This window comes from Diospyros lotus, chromosome 3 (genome assembly GCF_014633365.1).
Source record: "Diospyros lotus cultivar Yz01 chromosome 3, ASM1463336v1, whole genome shotgun sequence".
In the NCBI taxonomy this organism is placed as follows: Eukaryota; Viridiplantae; Streptophyta; class Magnoliopsida; order Ericales; family Ebenaceae; genus Diospyros; species Diospyros lotus.
In genome coordinates this window covers 8500389-8515360 of record NC_068340.1, presented here as the reverse complement: position 1 = coordinate 8515360, position 14972 = coordinate 8500389, and the positions used below count along the sequence as shown (strand labels likewise).

General features: G+C 36.5%; 1 protein-coding gene across 1 annotated transcript; it reads left to right on the top strand.

The window, feature by feature from the left end:
- Positions 1-11620: 11620 nt before the first annotated feature.
- LOC127796813 (uncharacterized) lies at positions 11621-13503 on the top strand. The gene is made up of 3 exons (XM_052329212.1): positions 11621-12045; positions 12292-12970; positions 13234-13503. Exons 1-3 carry the CDS (start codon positions 11621-11623, stop codon positions 13501-13503), a joined length of 1374 nt encoding a protein of 457 aa, XP_052185172.1.
- Positions 13504-14972: the final 1469 nt, after the last annotated feature.

The following is a 14972-nucleotide window of genomic DNA, read 5'->3' as shown; positions in this document are numbered from 1 at the left end:
GTGGGAATTTACACCAGGAGGTGGTAGAGATAAGGGGGACCCTAGCAAGACTATTGCAAATAGTGGATAGGCTCGTAGCTAATCAGTTGGGGAAAAAGCAGGCACCGTAGGGAGTTGAGAGTTCTTTAACCGTGGATGATAGTGAGGGAGTAGCTCAAGAAAGGATAAGTGTCTTTCAGGGCCATAACAACGACAGGAAGAAAGGACGGTCAAGTGGAGATATAATGGGTCTAGTAGGAATTCCGCCATGTAACTTTTGTGGTAAGAAGCATAAGGGACCTTGTTGATTTGGTAAGGGGATTTGTTACTACTGTGGTTAGGCGGGGCATGTCTAGAGGAATTGCCCTTGGTGTCCAGGTGTGGCACCTACTCATGATTTGACTTGCTTTTGGTGTGGTCCGAAGGGCCACAAAGTTAAGAGCTATCCACATCTGTCTCGGGGTGGGGGACAGAGATTTGAGGAACATGTTGAGTACCATAGGTGGCATATGTACTTATCTCCCCTTAGCTAATGAAGTGGGTATGAGTTGTCGTGGTATAGCGTATTTATAGATGAATGAAATGGGGGTTCTGTGTTGATAGATATTTATGATGTGAATCTTATAGATATGGGTGGAAAGAAAATAGGTGATGCATTGAAACATGAAGTCAGATTGTACTTCAGTGAGCCTAGAATAATTGGGGATTCAAGGTATATAGATATAACCTCAAGATTGAATTTATTGTTTTAATACCCTGCTATTGAATATGATTTGATTATGGAATGAACAGTTGGGTTAGTTAGGCTTAAAGGGGAATAAAGAGATTTAAGGGTGTACAATTAAGCGATTATCATGCGTCATAGCGAAGATAAAGGTTTAATGATGTATACGAGTAAAGCTTAAGAATATATGGTGTAGGTAATAGTTAGGAAAAACAAAATGAAAGGTTTAAGTCGCCTATTGCACTCTACTTTGGTAGGCAAGCTAAGTTAGTCATTCATTTAATGCTCGAGGTTGTTGGTCATATAATTATATGAGACTTTGGGTGGTGTATTTGTGTTGAACTTGAACTAAAGGTTTTCCAACTATCCAATTTGATGGTCTAAAGAACATGTGGAACTTGCAACAGATTAGTTAGTGAATTGGACATAATGATTTGGGAAATGACCTAGTAACTAAGGAAGCTAGGTGTATAAATGGATATACTTTCATGTGGAGGAAAAGTAAAGGCAGAAGGTAGGTAATACTAAGACGAGGTCATTATAAGTAACATGTGAGCCTATTTGCTTGGATGAATAGTATGATTATGTATTGTTGCATATGTGGTTATAAGAAAGATAGAAGTATGTGTATGATATATAGTAACAAAATGAAGTGGAAGACTTGGGAGTTGAAGCAATCCAATTATGTTGATGGATCCTTTCTATATGAATGTAGAAATAATACGGTGAATAACCAATTGTGCTTTTAGGGAAGAGTGCACCGAGCATGCCAATATCACCTAATGGGAAGACTAACTTTGGTGGTGATCTACTATTAGGGACTAGTGGTTGCCTAAATATATTAGGATTTTCTTAGTGTCCAAGGGAATCATGAGGGTATAGATTCCTACTGTGAGAAGGAATGGTAGGGAAGATAGGAAAATTGGAAAGAATTATGCTACATAAGTCCAAGATGTAAATGCGAGGTTTACTAGATATGAGTGAATTTGCTTAAAGAGGTCGCCTTAGAATGCTTCTATATTAACGAGATGAGACTAGACTATGGTACTTAAAATAAAAGGACCACTAAGCTGGCCAGCTGCAGAGAGTTAGGATATTTTCTAAGATCAAATTACAGTGTGGCCGAGGTATTGAAAATGAGGTAAGAGAAAGAAGTATTCCTAGAACGGTGGTTGATTCGTGACAGAATGACTATGAGTATTTGATGATGACGTCTATGTATCGCATGGATTGAATATTCTAACCACGTTTAGTTAAAGTTAATATTGGTTTCATTGATGACATATTAGTATACCACCTAGGTGAGGCAAATTGGAGATTTAAAGGACCACCATGGTGTCTTGCGAGTATACATATAAGTAGATCTAAAGAGTGGGAAGGCACAACAGTTAATCGATCGTTAGTAAGGAAGTTGTTAGTCGATTGCGAACAATCACTTGTTCTCTTTTAGTCTTTCAATTTCTTTTTGCTGAGGTTGATATTTACTAATCAAAGCAGCAGAAAACAAAACATGACATGCTAGGAAGATAAAATTGGATGGAACTTGGTGAATGGTTGAAGGTATAAATAGATAAAGCATAACGAAGTAAAGTAGTCAAAGGATTATAGGTTGTAACAATGTTGAAAGATTAGATGAGAGGAAAGCAAACGAGATTGAGTAGTGAAAGGACGATTATCCCTAGTTGGAATGGTCAGTAGAGCTAGGGAAGTAAGGAGCCTCGAGTAGAGATGGAAACCTATTTATGTAATGTGTATACTTATTAGTAAGTCAATGTGAGGATGTAGAGTTGAAGAAATTATATACATGGGTGAATGTTAACATGTAACTTTGAATTGGTGGTATTAGAATTAGAAGATGGTGATGTAAGGAATTAATATATATATACATACGTTAGTGGTGATGCCATAGTCCAAGTAAGATTAAGATTTAGAGGTTGAAGGGGGAGGAGGCAATAAAGAATCAATCATCCTACATATAAAGGTCCAATGATTACAATTTGAGCAAGGCCACTTAGGAGCTTGGAAAGGAAATAAAGTATGTCTACCCTCAGTTACTTGGTGAATCATGCGTGAATTTCGACGATAAAATTCTATTAAGGGGAGGGGGGGGAGATTGTAATGACTCGTTATTTTGAGAAAAAGAATAATGAAAGGGAATAAGTCAATTGCTTCTATATGGCTTAATTGTGGCTCACTAGCTATTTGTGGGATAAGAGGAGGGTTGCGTGTGAAGTTTGAGGATTTAAATAGCTAAACATGATGTTGGAAGTTCTAAGTTTGAGGTGGAAAGAAATATAGAAAACCCAAGCAAGAGGGAATTATAAAAAAGTGGGATGTGGAGTTGAATATCGAGGGGGTCCAAGTTAGAGGTGTTAGGAGATAGATTGCTAAGGATGTTGGAGGAAATTGGGATCGGTTGACCAACATATGAATGTTGTTGTACTTTTTGTATATTAGTTTTGATGATGAAAAACATATTTTATTAAATCCCTAAGTCATGAATCAAGGTGGTGGTTTTCAACATAAATCAATTTCAATATCAAGTATTACTTTATGAGAATGAAAACCAAATGAATTTCAAGTATCGAGATTTCAAAGTCATATTTTTCTAAGTCTGGAAGGTTAGCACCTTATAAGGAGACATATATGAAAATATTTTTTTTTTAGAAAACTAACTCCTGGTAATTCAATAGCTAGCATTCATTAGTGATAAAATGATTTTAAACGAATTTTTTAAGAAATAGAAAGTGTATATCTTGGAGGTGGTAAAATTACAAAATCCTAAGTTTGTACTAAAACCCAAATTCTACTTTCTTATTCTTATGATTTTGATTTTTAGATATTTTTATTGAATCCAAATAGGGGGTACTTTCTTATTTACATTTATGTATTAAAGTAAATGGAAGGTAAAATATAAATTAAACAAAATGAGGACATTCTTATTCTTATGTAAATATGTTGTGATGTTTTGTATTAATCAAGTGTGCTTCTACATGTTATCTGTTAAGTTTTTAGATTATCCAAATGAATAGTTGACTATGTTGTTTAGTGTTATCGATTATGCCTGCATAATAGTCGACTATGCTTGTATAATCGATCGACTATGTGTGGCTTCTGTCGACTATTTTTCATTCTGTCGACTATCATGTAAGGATAGTCGACTATGGTTTTTCTTCTATCGATTATGTTTGTATATGATTTTCAAAATCTTCTTCATATTTTTGTATCGTCGACTCTGTGATTGTGTTTGTTGACTATGGGTAATATGTGTGAGAAGATAGTCGACTATGCTTTCTTGTCTGTCGACTATGCAATTTGTTTTACTTAAATATAGTCGACTATGCTTTCTTGTCTATCAACTATGCTTAGTTTTATTTATGAATCTGTCGACTATGCATTTTCTTCTGTTGATTATCTCTTTTCGCAAAAAGCTTCCAACGGCTAGTTTTTCAAATCCCAACGGTCACAAACGGCTAGTTTCATCTTCAATCTTTATGGATGCCTATATATAAAACTCAAGGATGATCAAGAGAAGGCTAATGGACGGAAATGAGTTGATATAGAGATTACAAATCAGTTTATTCGAGCTTCACAAGAGTCTGTGCTTTTATTGTTATATTTTTCTATGTAAAGTTTCATTCTATCATTGTAAATCTATTCTTAAACCTAGTTTTCATTGTGAGAGAACTTGTAACTAAGAGTGTTAACTCTTAACTTCTCTCTTTCATTTGTATTGTTGTTATTTTCCTAGGTTATGTAGCTAGAGGGCCCATTTGAGTAGGAGTTTATAATTCCTAGTCTCAGATTAGAGGACCTACTTGGTTTAAGTAGGGGGTTTTAGTGGATGATTTGAAAAATCCTTAGTGAGGAGCTAAGGTAGTGGATTAGGCTTGGGTTAAGCCGAACCACTATAAATCCTTTGTGTTCTTTTCTTGTGCTTGTGTTATTTAGGTTGTTTATCATTGCTGGCATTTCCATCAAAAGGATTTCAAAGTTCTATCAAGTTTTTAAAATAATCAATTCACCCCCCCTCTTGGAGTGTGCCATAGCACCTCTCAGTCTAATAATGAAGAGTAGGCTATTAATAGATTGGTGGAAAGGATTTTGTCTATCGATAGATGGGAGTGATCTATCAACAAATTGTATGGAAATGGTGGAATCTCTCGACAGATGGGAATGGATCTGTCGACAGATTCAAAAGATTGGCTTCTAGTAGTCGATAGATGTTTTCGATACTGTCGACTAATTATGGCTGGGCACGATTTTCAAGGCCATTTGGCTTATAAATTCAAGAGGGGTGAGGAAGAGAAGTTGGTGGAAGCTTGTAGGTGGGAGAGGGCCAAGAGATAGTGAGTTCTCTTCTTTTTTCCTTTTCTTCTTCTCTCTTTCTCCTTTGATTGTTGGTGTTTCAAGAAGGGATTTTGGGGAGAGGAGGCTGATCTTTCATCACCTTCTTCTTTCTCTTAGGTGGTTTCCTCTAGGTGGGAGAAGGTTGGGTTCCCGTAAAAGCTTTTCTCAAGCTTGGATCAAGGGTAAAGCATAGTAAGCCAAGTTCTTCTTCCTCTTATTCTTTTAAGAGGCCAGATCTAATCTTTCTTTGAGTTACTTGACTCTTGAAGCAAAGATTCTATGTGGCTTAATCACCAAAATCTCCTATTTTTGGAAAAGAGTTCTTGAAAAACATCTATGTAGAGAGGATTATAAATCTCTTTTGGTCTTTGTTTATTCTTATTGTGCTTTGAAACTCAAAATAGGGTTTGTTCTATCCTATAATCCTTTGGGAATGGTGTGGTTTTTGTTAGGATGTAGATCATGCAAGCATTTTTGGAGAAACTTGCATGTTGGTGTGAAATCTCGGGAGGCAAGGCATTCCGTCGATCGACAGATGCCTAGGAACTGTCGACCAATTAGCCTAAAATATTAAACATGTTGACCAATTATGAGAGGCTGTCAATTGATTTTGGTTTTGTTCTTCGATAAGAGTTAAGTTGTTTTCTAAGTATTCTTCTCTTGAATTCACCTCTTAGATAGATGTTTTTGGGGAATAAATATGCGTACTTGGGCATATCATTGGGTTAATATTAGGGCCGTTCAGAGTTGTGAAATGGATTGCATTTAATATGCACGTCTTCATTTGATGCGTTTTACATGCTATGACACATATATGTTGTGGCGTTGGGGTCGAGATTGCATTCACTGGTAGGAACATATATTATGAGTGCTTCGACATGGGCATCTTAGGTTGGCTAGGGTGTAGTCAAACATTAGCATTGCATTGGGTGTGATTTCCTATATGGTGGAGTATGGCCTGCTGTTTGGTTTTATGGGGGCCTTGTATCACGTTTATGCTCGTATCGCCATGCATTTTCTATGTGTTGCATTGCATGGTTATCGATGCGCGTGGTGAATCTATCCACGGGGTACTCGCGAGCTTGGCTCGCTATGTTATGACGATATTATATGAGCATTAGCTCAAGATTGTGTTGAGAGCTTCAACTCATGCTTCTATTATGGTGTTGTGGGGGTTGTGGTGGTTACAGTGTTGGTGGTTCTAATATGAGAGCTTCAACTCATGTGTTTGGAGGTGCTAGCTAGTTGATGGTATCTATATGTTTGTATACAAGACCTTGGGTGCCATTGGTGGTGTACCTTATGTGGGCCCCAAGGACCATATGTGTGCATTTTTTGCATCTATACCGTTGATTTGACATTGTGGTTCATGGTATGGCATGTTGCGTTAAGCATGACTTGAATTGAATAAGATTCAGTTCTTGAGTAAGTCAGTTTCCAACACTATTATTCTTTTCTTCTATATACACTTGTTGGTCCTTGTGGCTCATATTTATTTCTCACAATTCTAGGTACCAGTAAGGGTAAGGATGGGGATGGCTTGTGAGGGGTTTGATTATTAGGTTAGCAGTGTACAGAGCTCATTAGAACAAAAGATCTTGGGGTGTCATTTTGTTCTTTTTGAAGAGGCTAGCTAAACTTTTGTGACCTAGACATATTGTAATCTTTATTCAGGGCCTAATGTATTGTAAAGAATGTCATGTATTTTATTTTGAATGTTAAAGATAGTGTATGAAGGAAAATGGTGGTGGATTTTTTTTAATGCGTGTTATTGTAAAGTTGAGTGTCCTTAATAGAGTTCTTATTTCTGTTTCCATTCTTTTTAGCGCTCCCTTCTGAATTCCTCGCTTATGGGGTCTCCAAGAGTGGGGCTGCGTGGGGCTGCTACTCTTGGATACTATCAAATTAATGATCTCGGTGGCTGCTCAAAAGAAATGGAAACTATAGCAAATGGATGTCAAGTCAACATTAAATGGGTATCTCGAGGAGGAGGTCTATGTGGATTAACCCCTTGGATTTAAACAAGAAGGGCATGAAAGCAAGGTATGCCAATTGAGGAAAGCTCTTTATGGGTTGAAGCCTACTTCATGCAAGGATCGAACATGAAAAGATCGACACCTACTTCATGTGGCCTGGATTCACAAAATGCTCATATAAACACACTCTATACATGAAAAGATCAATGAAAAAGGAGTTCAAGATGATAGATTTGGGACTCATAGCACACTTCTCGGGACTAGAGGTAAAACAAGACTATAATGGAATATTTATATCTCAAGCAGGATATATACTCAAAAGGTCCTAAAGAAATTTGGTATGATAGAATATCATCCGGCAGATACCCAGTGGAAGGTGGAGTCAGGTTAAACATAGAAGGAGAAGAAAGGTCAATCAATCCAACATGCTACAAGAGCTTGATTGGTAGTTTGAGGTATTTAACTTGAACAAGACTGGATGTTCTATTCAGAATTGGCTTAGTAAGTCGGTTTATGGAGAAGCCAAAGGGCTCGCACCTAATGGTAATAAAAAAGGTGCTTCATTATATTAAAGGGACAATGTAGCATGGCTTGTTCTATGGATCAGGAAATCTAGAGTTAATCGAATATAGTGATAGTTACTAGGCTGGATAACATTCATGTGGTCATCGAAAAAGCAATCCATAGTCCCACCTTTCAACATGTGAAGCCGAGTATATCATAGTTGCATCATGTGCTTGTCATGTAGTATGGTTACGAAGATTGCTGAATGAGCTGAAATTGGAGCAGACTAATCCAACAAAGCTATAAGTGAATAACAAGTAGGCCATTACTTTAGTGAAAAATCCAATTCATCATGAACAGTTAAAAAATATTGACACTCGGTTTCACTATATTTGAATGTTAGTTCCAATTGATGGCAATTATATCCCAAGAGGGGGGTGAATTGAGATTTGGGTAAATTATTCGATAATTTATAGATATATAGCTTGTAGAATACTATGTTTTGAAATATAGAAAAGTGAGTTTCGAAATCAACCTTTTTGTTAAGTATGTTTCGAAATATAGAGAAGTATGTTTCGGAATTAACATTTCTGTTGAGTATGTTTCGAAATCTACTCTGTGTGTTTCGAAACCTTGCTATCTGGTTTGCTTATTTCGAACCTTTTAGCTTTTGAAAAAAGATTCTTTTGAAAGCTTAAACAAAAAGAATAGGTGCGTAAAATAGTAAAGCAAGTGTACACGAGATTTATAGTGGTTCGACACCCCGCCTAGTCCACTACCTTCAAGCTTACTCACTTAAAGGATTTTTAAACATAATCACCTTTACTAGTAATCAACCACGACAAGGGTTTTACCACGGTTCACCCTAAAACGTTGTACACCATGAGTTTTGATGGCTCAACTCAAACCTTACACCATAATGAGTTTTAAGCCTAAACTCAAACCTTATAACCAATAACAAGATAAATAAAACTTATCTTTTACAACCCAACAGATTTAATGTAATGAAATAACTTACCAAATGGTTGTACAAATCTCTTGGTGTGAGGTGAGGAGAGCTTAGAAGAATGAGACGTCGATTTCAGTTTACTTCTCATTTTCACATCACAATGCACATCAATGATTGATTGAATGGATCTTCTTTGAGAGCTTGCCAAAAGGATTTCCTTCACTTGTGCTTGTGTATATATCAATGTCTCTTGAATGTGTGTTCTCGTATATATGCTTGTAAGTTATTCTCTTGTCTTAAAAGAACTGATATATATACCAATAAATAGAATTTTGGTTAATTATAACCGTTAAAGAAAAGATATTAAAGTAAGTTTCGAAACACACCCCATTGGTTTCAAAATAATACACTTTTACACTAAGGTTTCGAAATATACTTCACATATTTCGAAACATCCAGTCTTTAGAGCTGGTTATGTACTTAGAGACAGAGTGAGTAGGAGATAAAACTTTATGCCTACTTATGATTTTGTTTTATTCTCCACTTACATAATTTGAAATTGAAATTATGGAGATAAAACAAAAAGTAAGCTTTTTGAAAAACTTTTGAACATAAAAAGAATGAAAAGCAAAAGCATATCAGAATTTTAAATATTCTACTAACAGAGTCAGATGTTTCGAAATATGCTATGAAGGTTTCGAAACATACTTTAAAAACTTATATCAAAACATATGCAACTCAGATTTTAAATGCTTTGCTGACAGAATTGTCAGAGATTTTGAAACATACCATATAGGTTTTGAAACATATGCTTAAATTTCAAACAAGTTTCAAAATATAATAGGCAAGCTCAACAAACATCGAAACCTTATCAAAAGGCATTTCGAAACAAGTATAGAAACATGGCAGAATGATGTTTTCGAAACATAGAAACTAAGTTTCAAAACATGATGCATGAACTTTGGATTTTTTAAACATTTGAATATTCACGCCAAACATTATTCATGCATGTTTCGAAATATGAAAATCTTATTTCGAAATATGAGTTTCACATAAAAGATTTTTCATTCTAAGATAGGTTTTTTATCAAATACATTTTCTTATATATTAAAAAATATGATACAACATTGAAAACAAGTCAAATCAAAAGAGATTGAGTTAGTACATATGAAGATTGTTGAACAACTAGCAGATATCTTAACAAAGCCATTGAAACCCGAAACATTCAAGCATCTCTGAAACAAGCTTAGAATGATTGATCGAAGCAAACCTTAAGATTTTGAAGATGCAAGTTTAAGAGGGGAGAATGTTGGAGTTTAAACTTGCACAAAAATTAAGACAGAGAATGTTGGGGTTTAAATTTGCACAAAAATTAAGACAAAATTGATTTGGAAGAAGAAGAAGAAGAAGCAAGTAAAAGAAACCCACAAGTGTAACATGAAAAACGAGAGGACTTTTTTAGAATTTTGATAAAAATATTTAATGCATTGTACTTATTTTCTTTTTAAGCTTTTACCAATAAATAGGTCTAGTATCCAAATATTTCAAATATTTTTTGACAGAAAAAAAGAAAAGAAAGCTTTTGTCATTTATTTGGTCTCACACACAACACCCACACACACAGTGGTTGTAGAACAGGGGCGAATTTACGTGTGAGCAGCCCTGGGCTGAAGCCCAGGGCAGCCCACAAGAAAAATAGATTAGATAGGCTAAATTTTAGCCTTATTTGACCCCAGCCCACCCTAGCCCCCCTCTGGAACCCTTCTCTTCTCCAGTCCGTTTCTTCTTCCTCTCCCGACCTCACTCTCGCTCTCTCTCAGACTCTCACCCTCGCCTCGGCGCTGCCTCTCGTCTCGCTCTCTGCCTCCTCTCTCTTTCTCGTCCGGCGTCGGGCGTTCACTTTCGCTGGCCCTCGCTCTCTGCATCTCTCTTGCTCACCCTCGGCCCCTCACTTTCTTCATCTCTCTTGCTCGCGCTCACCGCTCGCCCTCAGCCCCTCTTGCTCTCGCCTCTCGCTTGCCCTCGCTGAGCTTGCTCTCTGCCTCTCTTGCTCGCCCTCGCCCTCGCCCTCTGCCTCTCTTGCTCGTCCCCCTCACCCTCACGGCCTCGCCCTCTGCCTCTCTCGCTCGCCCTCGCCCTCGCGGCGGCACGGCCTCGCCCTCGCCTCTTGCTCTCGCTGGACCACTCTCGCCGGCAGCCGGCCCTAGTAGCCTAGGTAATTTTTTTGTTTTTTTTTTTTTGCCTCTGCCTCTGCTTAACAAGTAAAATAAATTGTTTGTGGGTTTTGTCTTGTTGATTGATTAATTTGATTCGTTCGTTTGTTAAAGCTGCTGTCTTTTTTGAGCAATTTATAAATAATTTTTTTGCTAATTTTGTGTCTGCTTGGATTGGAGTTGGCTGTTTGACTGCTGCATTCAGTTAGGATTAAGAATTTAGGAATACAATTGTCAATTGTTAATTTGTTTGTTATATTAGCCTTGCATTTGGCTCAAATTAAATATTTTAATTGTTCGATTATTGAATTATGTTATTTTTTGTTTGTGTATCTTAGAATTTAGAATGGAACAACAACCTTCTGCGAAGAAAGGAAAAACATTGTTATCTTTTTTCAGAAAGAGAGATCATCATACTAGTGAAAGTACTTCAATTGATGATGTGCAAAATCGATCTAGTGAATTTACACCAATTTCTTCAAGTTTATCTCCTGAAATTGAACTTTCTCCATCTTCAAATCCTGAATGTCAATGGTCTTCTTGTATTGAACGGGATCCGGGGAAAAGAAAACAAATTTGTGAATATCCTATTAATGCACGGGATGAGATTAGACGGGCATATCTACTAGCTGGGCCATATCAACCATTACTTTTGAATTACAAGAAGACCACTTTTTGAAATCAACGTCGGAGTTTTCAGAAAAATTGGTTCAATCAATTTAGGTGGTTAGAATATTCACCTTCAGAAGACAAGGCATATTGTTTCTACTGTTTTTTATTTCTGAATGATGGTCATTCATCAAATATTTCGACGTTGGCTATTGTGGGATTTGACAATTGGAAGAGGATTAACCAAGGAAATAAATGTGCTTTTCTTACTCATGTTGGTTCTTCACCTTCGTCGCCCCACTTGAATTGTGTGAGAATGGCTGAAGATTTAATGAATCCGTCTCAACATATTGAAAGGGTAATTCATTCACAAACAAAAGAGGAATCACAGAAAAATCACTTACGCCTAAGGGCTTCAGTTATAGCTGTCAGGTTACTAGCACTCCAAGGTTGTGCCTTTAGAGGTCACGATAAATCTTCATCTTCATTGAATCGTGGAAATTTTATTCAAATGCTTAAGACTTTTGGACAATTGAGTATGGAAGTTGATAAAGTTATATTAGATAATGCTTCGAAAAATGCTCAATATATTGCTCCAAATATTCATAAGGATATTTTGCATATTATGGCTAATAGAGTACGACAGATGATTCGTGAGGATGTTGGAGATGAACGCTTTTGTATTCTTGTGGATGAAGCAAAAGATGAATCTAATCGAGAGCAATTGGCCATTATTTTGAGGTTTGTGAATAGTTGTGGTATTTTGACAGAACATTTTTTTGCAATCAAAAGCGTTAGTAACACCATGTCCTTAAACCTAAAAAATGAGATTTTTTATATTCTTGCTCGACACGACCTTCAACTTAACAAAATGAGAGGTCAAGGATATGATGGTGCTAATAATATGCGTGGTACTTGGAATGGACTTCAAGCTTTATTTCTTAGAGATTATCCATATGCATATTATGTTCATTGCTTTGCACACAGGTTACAACTGGCATTGATTTCTGCAGCTAAGGATGTCAGTGTTATTTGGGAATTCTTTTCTCATTTGGATAATATTATCAATATTATTAATTCTTCTTCTCAGCGCATTAGTGAGTTGCAAAATGCTCAAAGAAAAGAAGTTGAGCATATGTTGAGTATTGGAGAGCGTGAGTCTGGAAGTGGAGCCAATCAAATAGGTAATTTGCAACGTGCTGGAGCAACACGTTGGAGTTCCCATTATGATTCTGTAAAAAGCATGATAGGCATGTATTCTACAACTTGCAAGGTGCTTGAATATCTTAAAGTTCATTGTTCAAAAGCAAGTTCTCGAGCTGAAGTCCGTGGCGCTTATAGACACTTTGCATGTTTTGAATTTGTGTTCAATTTGCTTTTAATGCACAAAATTATGAGAATAACTGATGTTCTTTGTCAAGCTCTTCAAAAAAAATCACTAGACATTTTGGCTACTATGAGATTTGTTTCTACTGCGAAACTTATCCTTCAAGAATTGAGAGAAGAAGGTTGGGAAGTGTTTCTTCAAGAAGTAAAAGATTTTTGTTCAAGACACAACATTGACATACCGGATCTAGATTCTTCATATATGATTGGTCGTTGTAGGGATGAGACTACAGTTGAGCACCATTATCATTTTGATGTTTTCAATGAAGCAATTGATTTTGTATTGATGGAGTTAAGTACACGCTTTAATGATATATAAATCAGTAGAACTCGGAACTCCTTTCTCTCAGTGTGGCTTTGGATCCCAGAAATTCATTTGAATCATTCAATAGTGATGATATTTGTACGCTTGCAAAGAAGTTCTATCCTGAAGATTTTAGCAGTCAAGATATTTGTGCTTTAGAATATGAGTTGAAGTATTATGTTCATGATGTGATTGCTGACTAAAGGTTTCAAGTATCTACACTTGTTGAATTGTGCCAGGAGTTGACCAACAGTGGAAGGTCAGATACATACATTATGATAACTAGATTGATTCGTCTTGTATTGACATTACCCGTTTCTACTGCAACTACTGAGCGAGCATTTTCAGCAATGAAACTTTTGAAGACAACACTTCGTAACAAAATGGAGGACGACTTCCTTGCTGATTGTATGACTCTCTACATTGAAAGAGAACTTGCTCTTACAATAGATGTAGATTCTGTTGTAGATGAATTTTTTGTTTCAAAACCTCGTCGAGCTCAAGTTTAATGAAAATTTGTTGTATTGACTTTTTGGTTATATAAGAATTTTATTATATTAACTTTTTAAAATTTCAGCCCCCAACCTAAATTCTTGGATCCGCCCCTGTTGTAGAAGAGGGATGGAGTGCCTTCCAACAAGCTCTACGATGTACCACCACGTTAAATATAATAATACAACAACACAACAAATCAATCCCAAGCTTTAAGTGAGACTGATAAATAAATTCTAGTTATCTAATTATTTGTATATAGCTCAAATAAATATCCATTAACATAACCTAGTACATAATCAAATTATATCAGTAGTTCAAGTTCAAGGCTAGAAGAGAACTTGATGGGTGTAATGGGTAGTGCAAAGCCATGAATCGGAGGCACTGGACCACGTACGTAGGAGCAATAACCAATTAATATTGGCACCGAATCAGGGCTCTATTAGGACGAAAGCGAAAGCGGACATGGTAGCAGCAGCATGCAGTTTCCCAGTTCCAGCTATACATTGTGGAGGGCCGAAACCTATGTACTTGATGATGAATGTGAATATACATACATACATATATATATATATCCTTTCCTTGGGTACTTAGCCTAATTCTAGCAAGCAAATCTTGAAAGTAGTAAATGCATCCAAATGCAGGCTGAGTTTGCCAGGCCAGGAGAAAATAACACTTAATCTCTCTTGCCAACCTACATGGGCACTTTCATCTCGCTCTGAGGCTGAGGGGATGATGACGGGGACGAGGGTTGAGGTACCACTGTTTCTTCTGTACTAACTGACTCAATTCATTTGGTACTGCAGAGCTTGGGAGCATGTGACTGGTTATGAATTGAAGGCATATTTTCACTTGGACAAGTTGCCAAACCTGTAAGATGTAACATTTCATCTACCTCCCAAGCCTTTGTCTGCTCATCCAGCTCAGTTTTGAGCAGATAAGTGACAAAGACATCTCATATATATGTATATATATATATATGTGCTAATTAATTATTAGTAACAATAATAATATTCCTCTTCTTAATTAATTTTATTAACTCCCTCCCATCTGCTTTTTAATTAACCCTTCAACAAACCTGATGAGGGATGAATGAGCAAATTAATTAATTAGCATCTTGAGCTAGTAACTTGAATTTATATATTATCCAGGAGACAATTGTTGGATGGATAAAATACCCAGAAGACAAATGGCCTTCCAAAGGCCTTGGCCAAGTTTTAACCAGCCTTTTGTTTGGGTACTAAGATCAGAGATTTCATTCTTATTTTATGGACTATTGTCTGGAAATTTTAGATTGGCTTGCACTTTAATGGAATTGGATTCATATCATGGCTTAAACCCTTTCAACATATATGCGCCATCCAGGTGACATGGATTTAGCATATTGTGTGCATCCTAGCACTGATATAAGTAAATTAATTAACTAGTGATTTGGGTTAGTCAGAAAACAAGAGCATAAGAAGAAGAGGACGGCCGAGACAAGAAA

Bases quoted from the DNA above. Each gene is read 5' to 3' on its own strand.
- LOC127796813 (XM_052329212.1), top strand. From the start codon at position 11,621: ATGGCTGAAGATTTAATGAATCCGTCTCAACATATTGAAAGGGTAATT. The intron at 12,046-12,291 runs GTTTGTGAATAG...CTTTGCACACAG, and splicing joins CAATTGGCCATTATTTTGAG to GTTACAACTGGCATTGATTT. The intron at 12,971-13,233 runs GTATTGATGGAG...GAATTGTGCCAG, and splicing joins TCAATGAAGCAATTGATTTT to GAGTTGACCAACAGTGGAAG.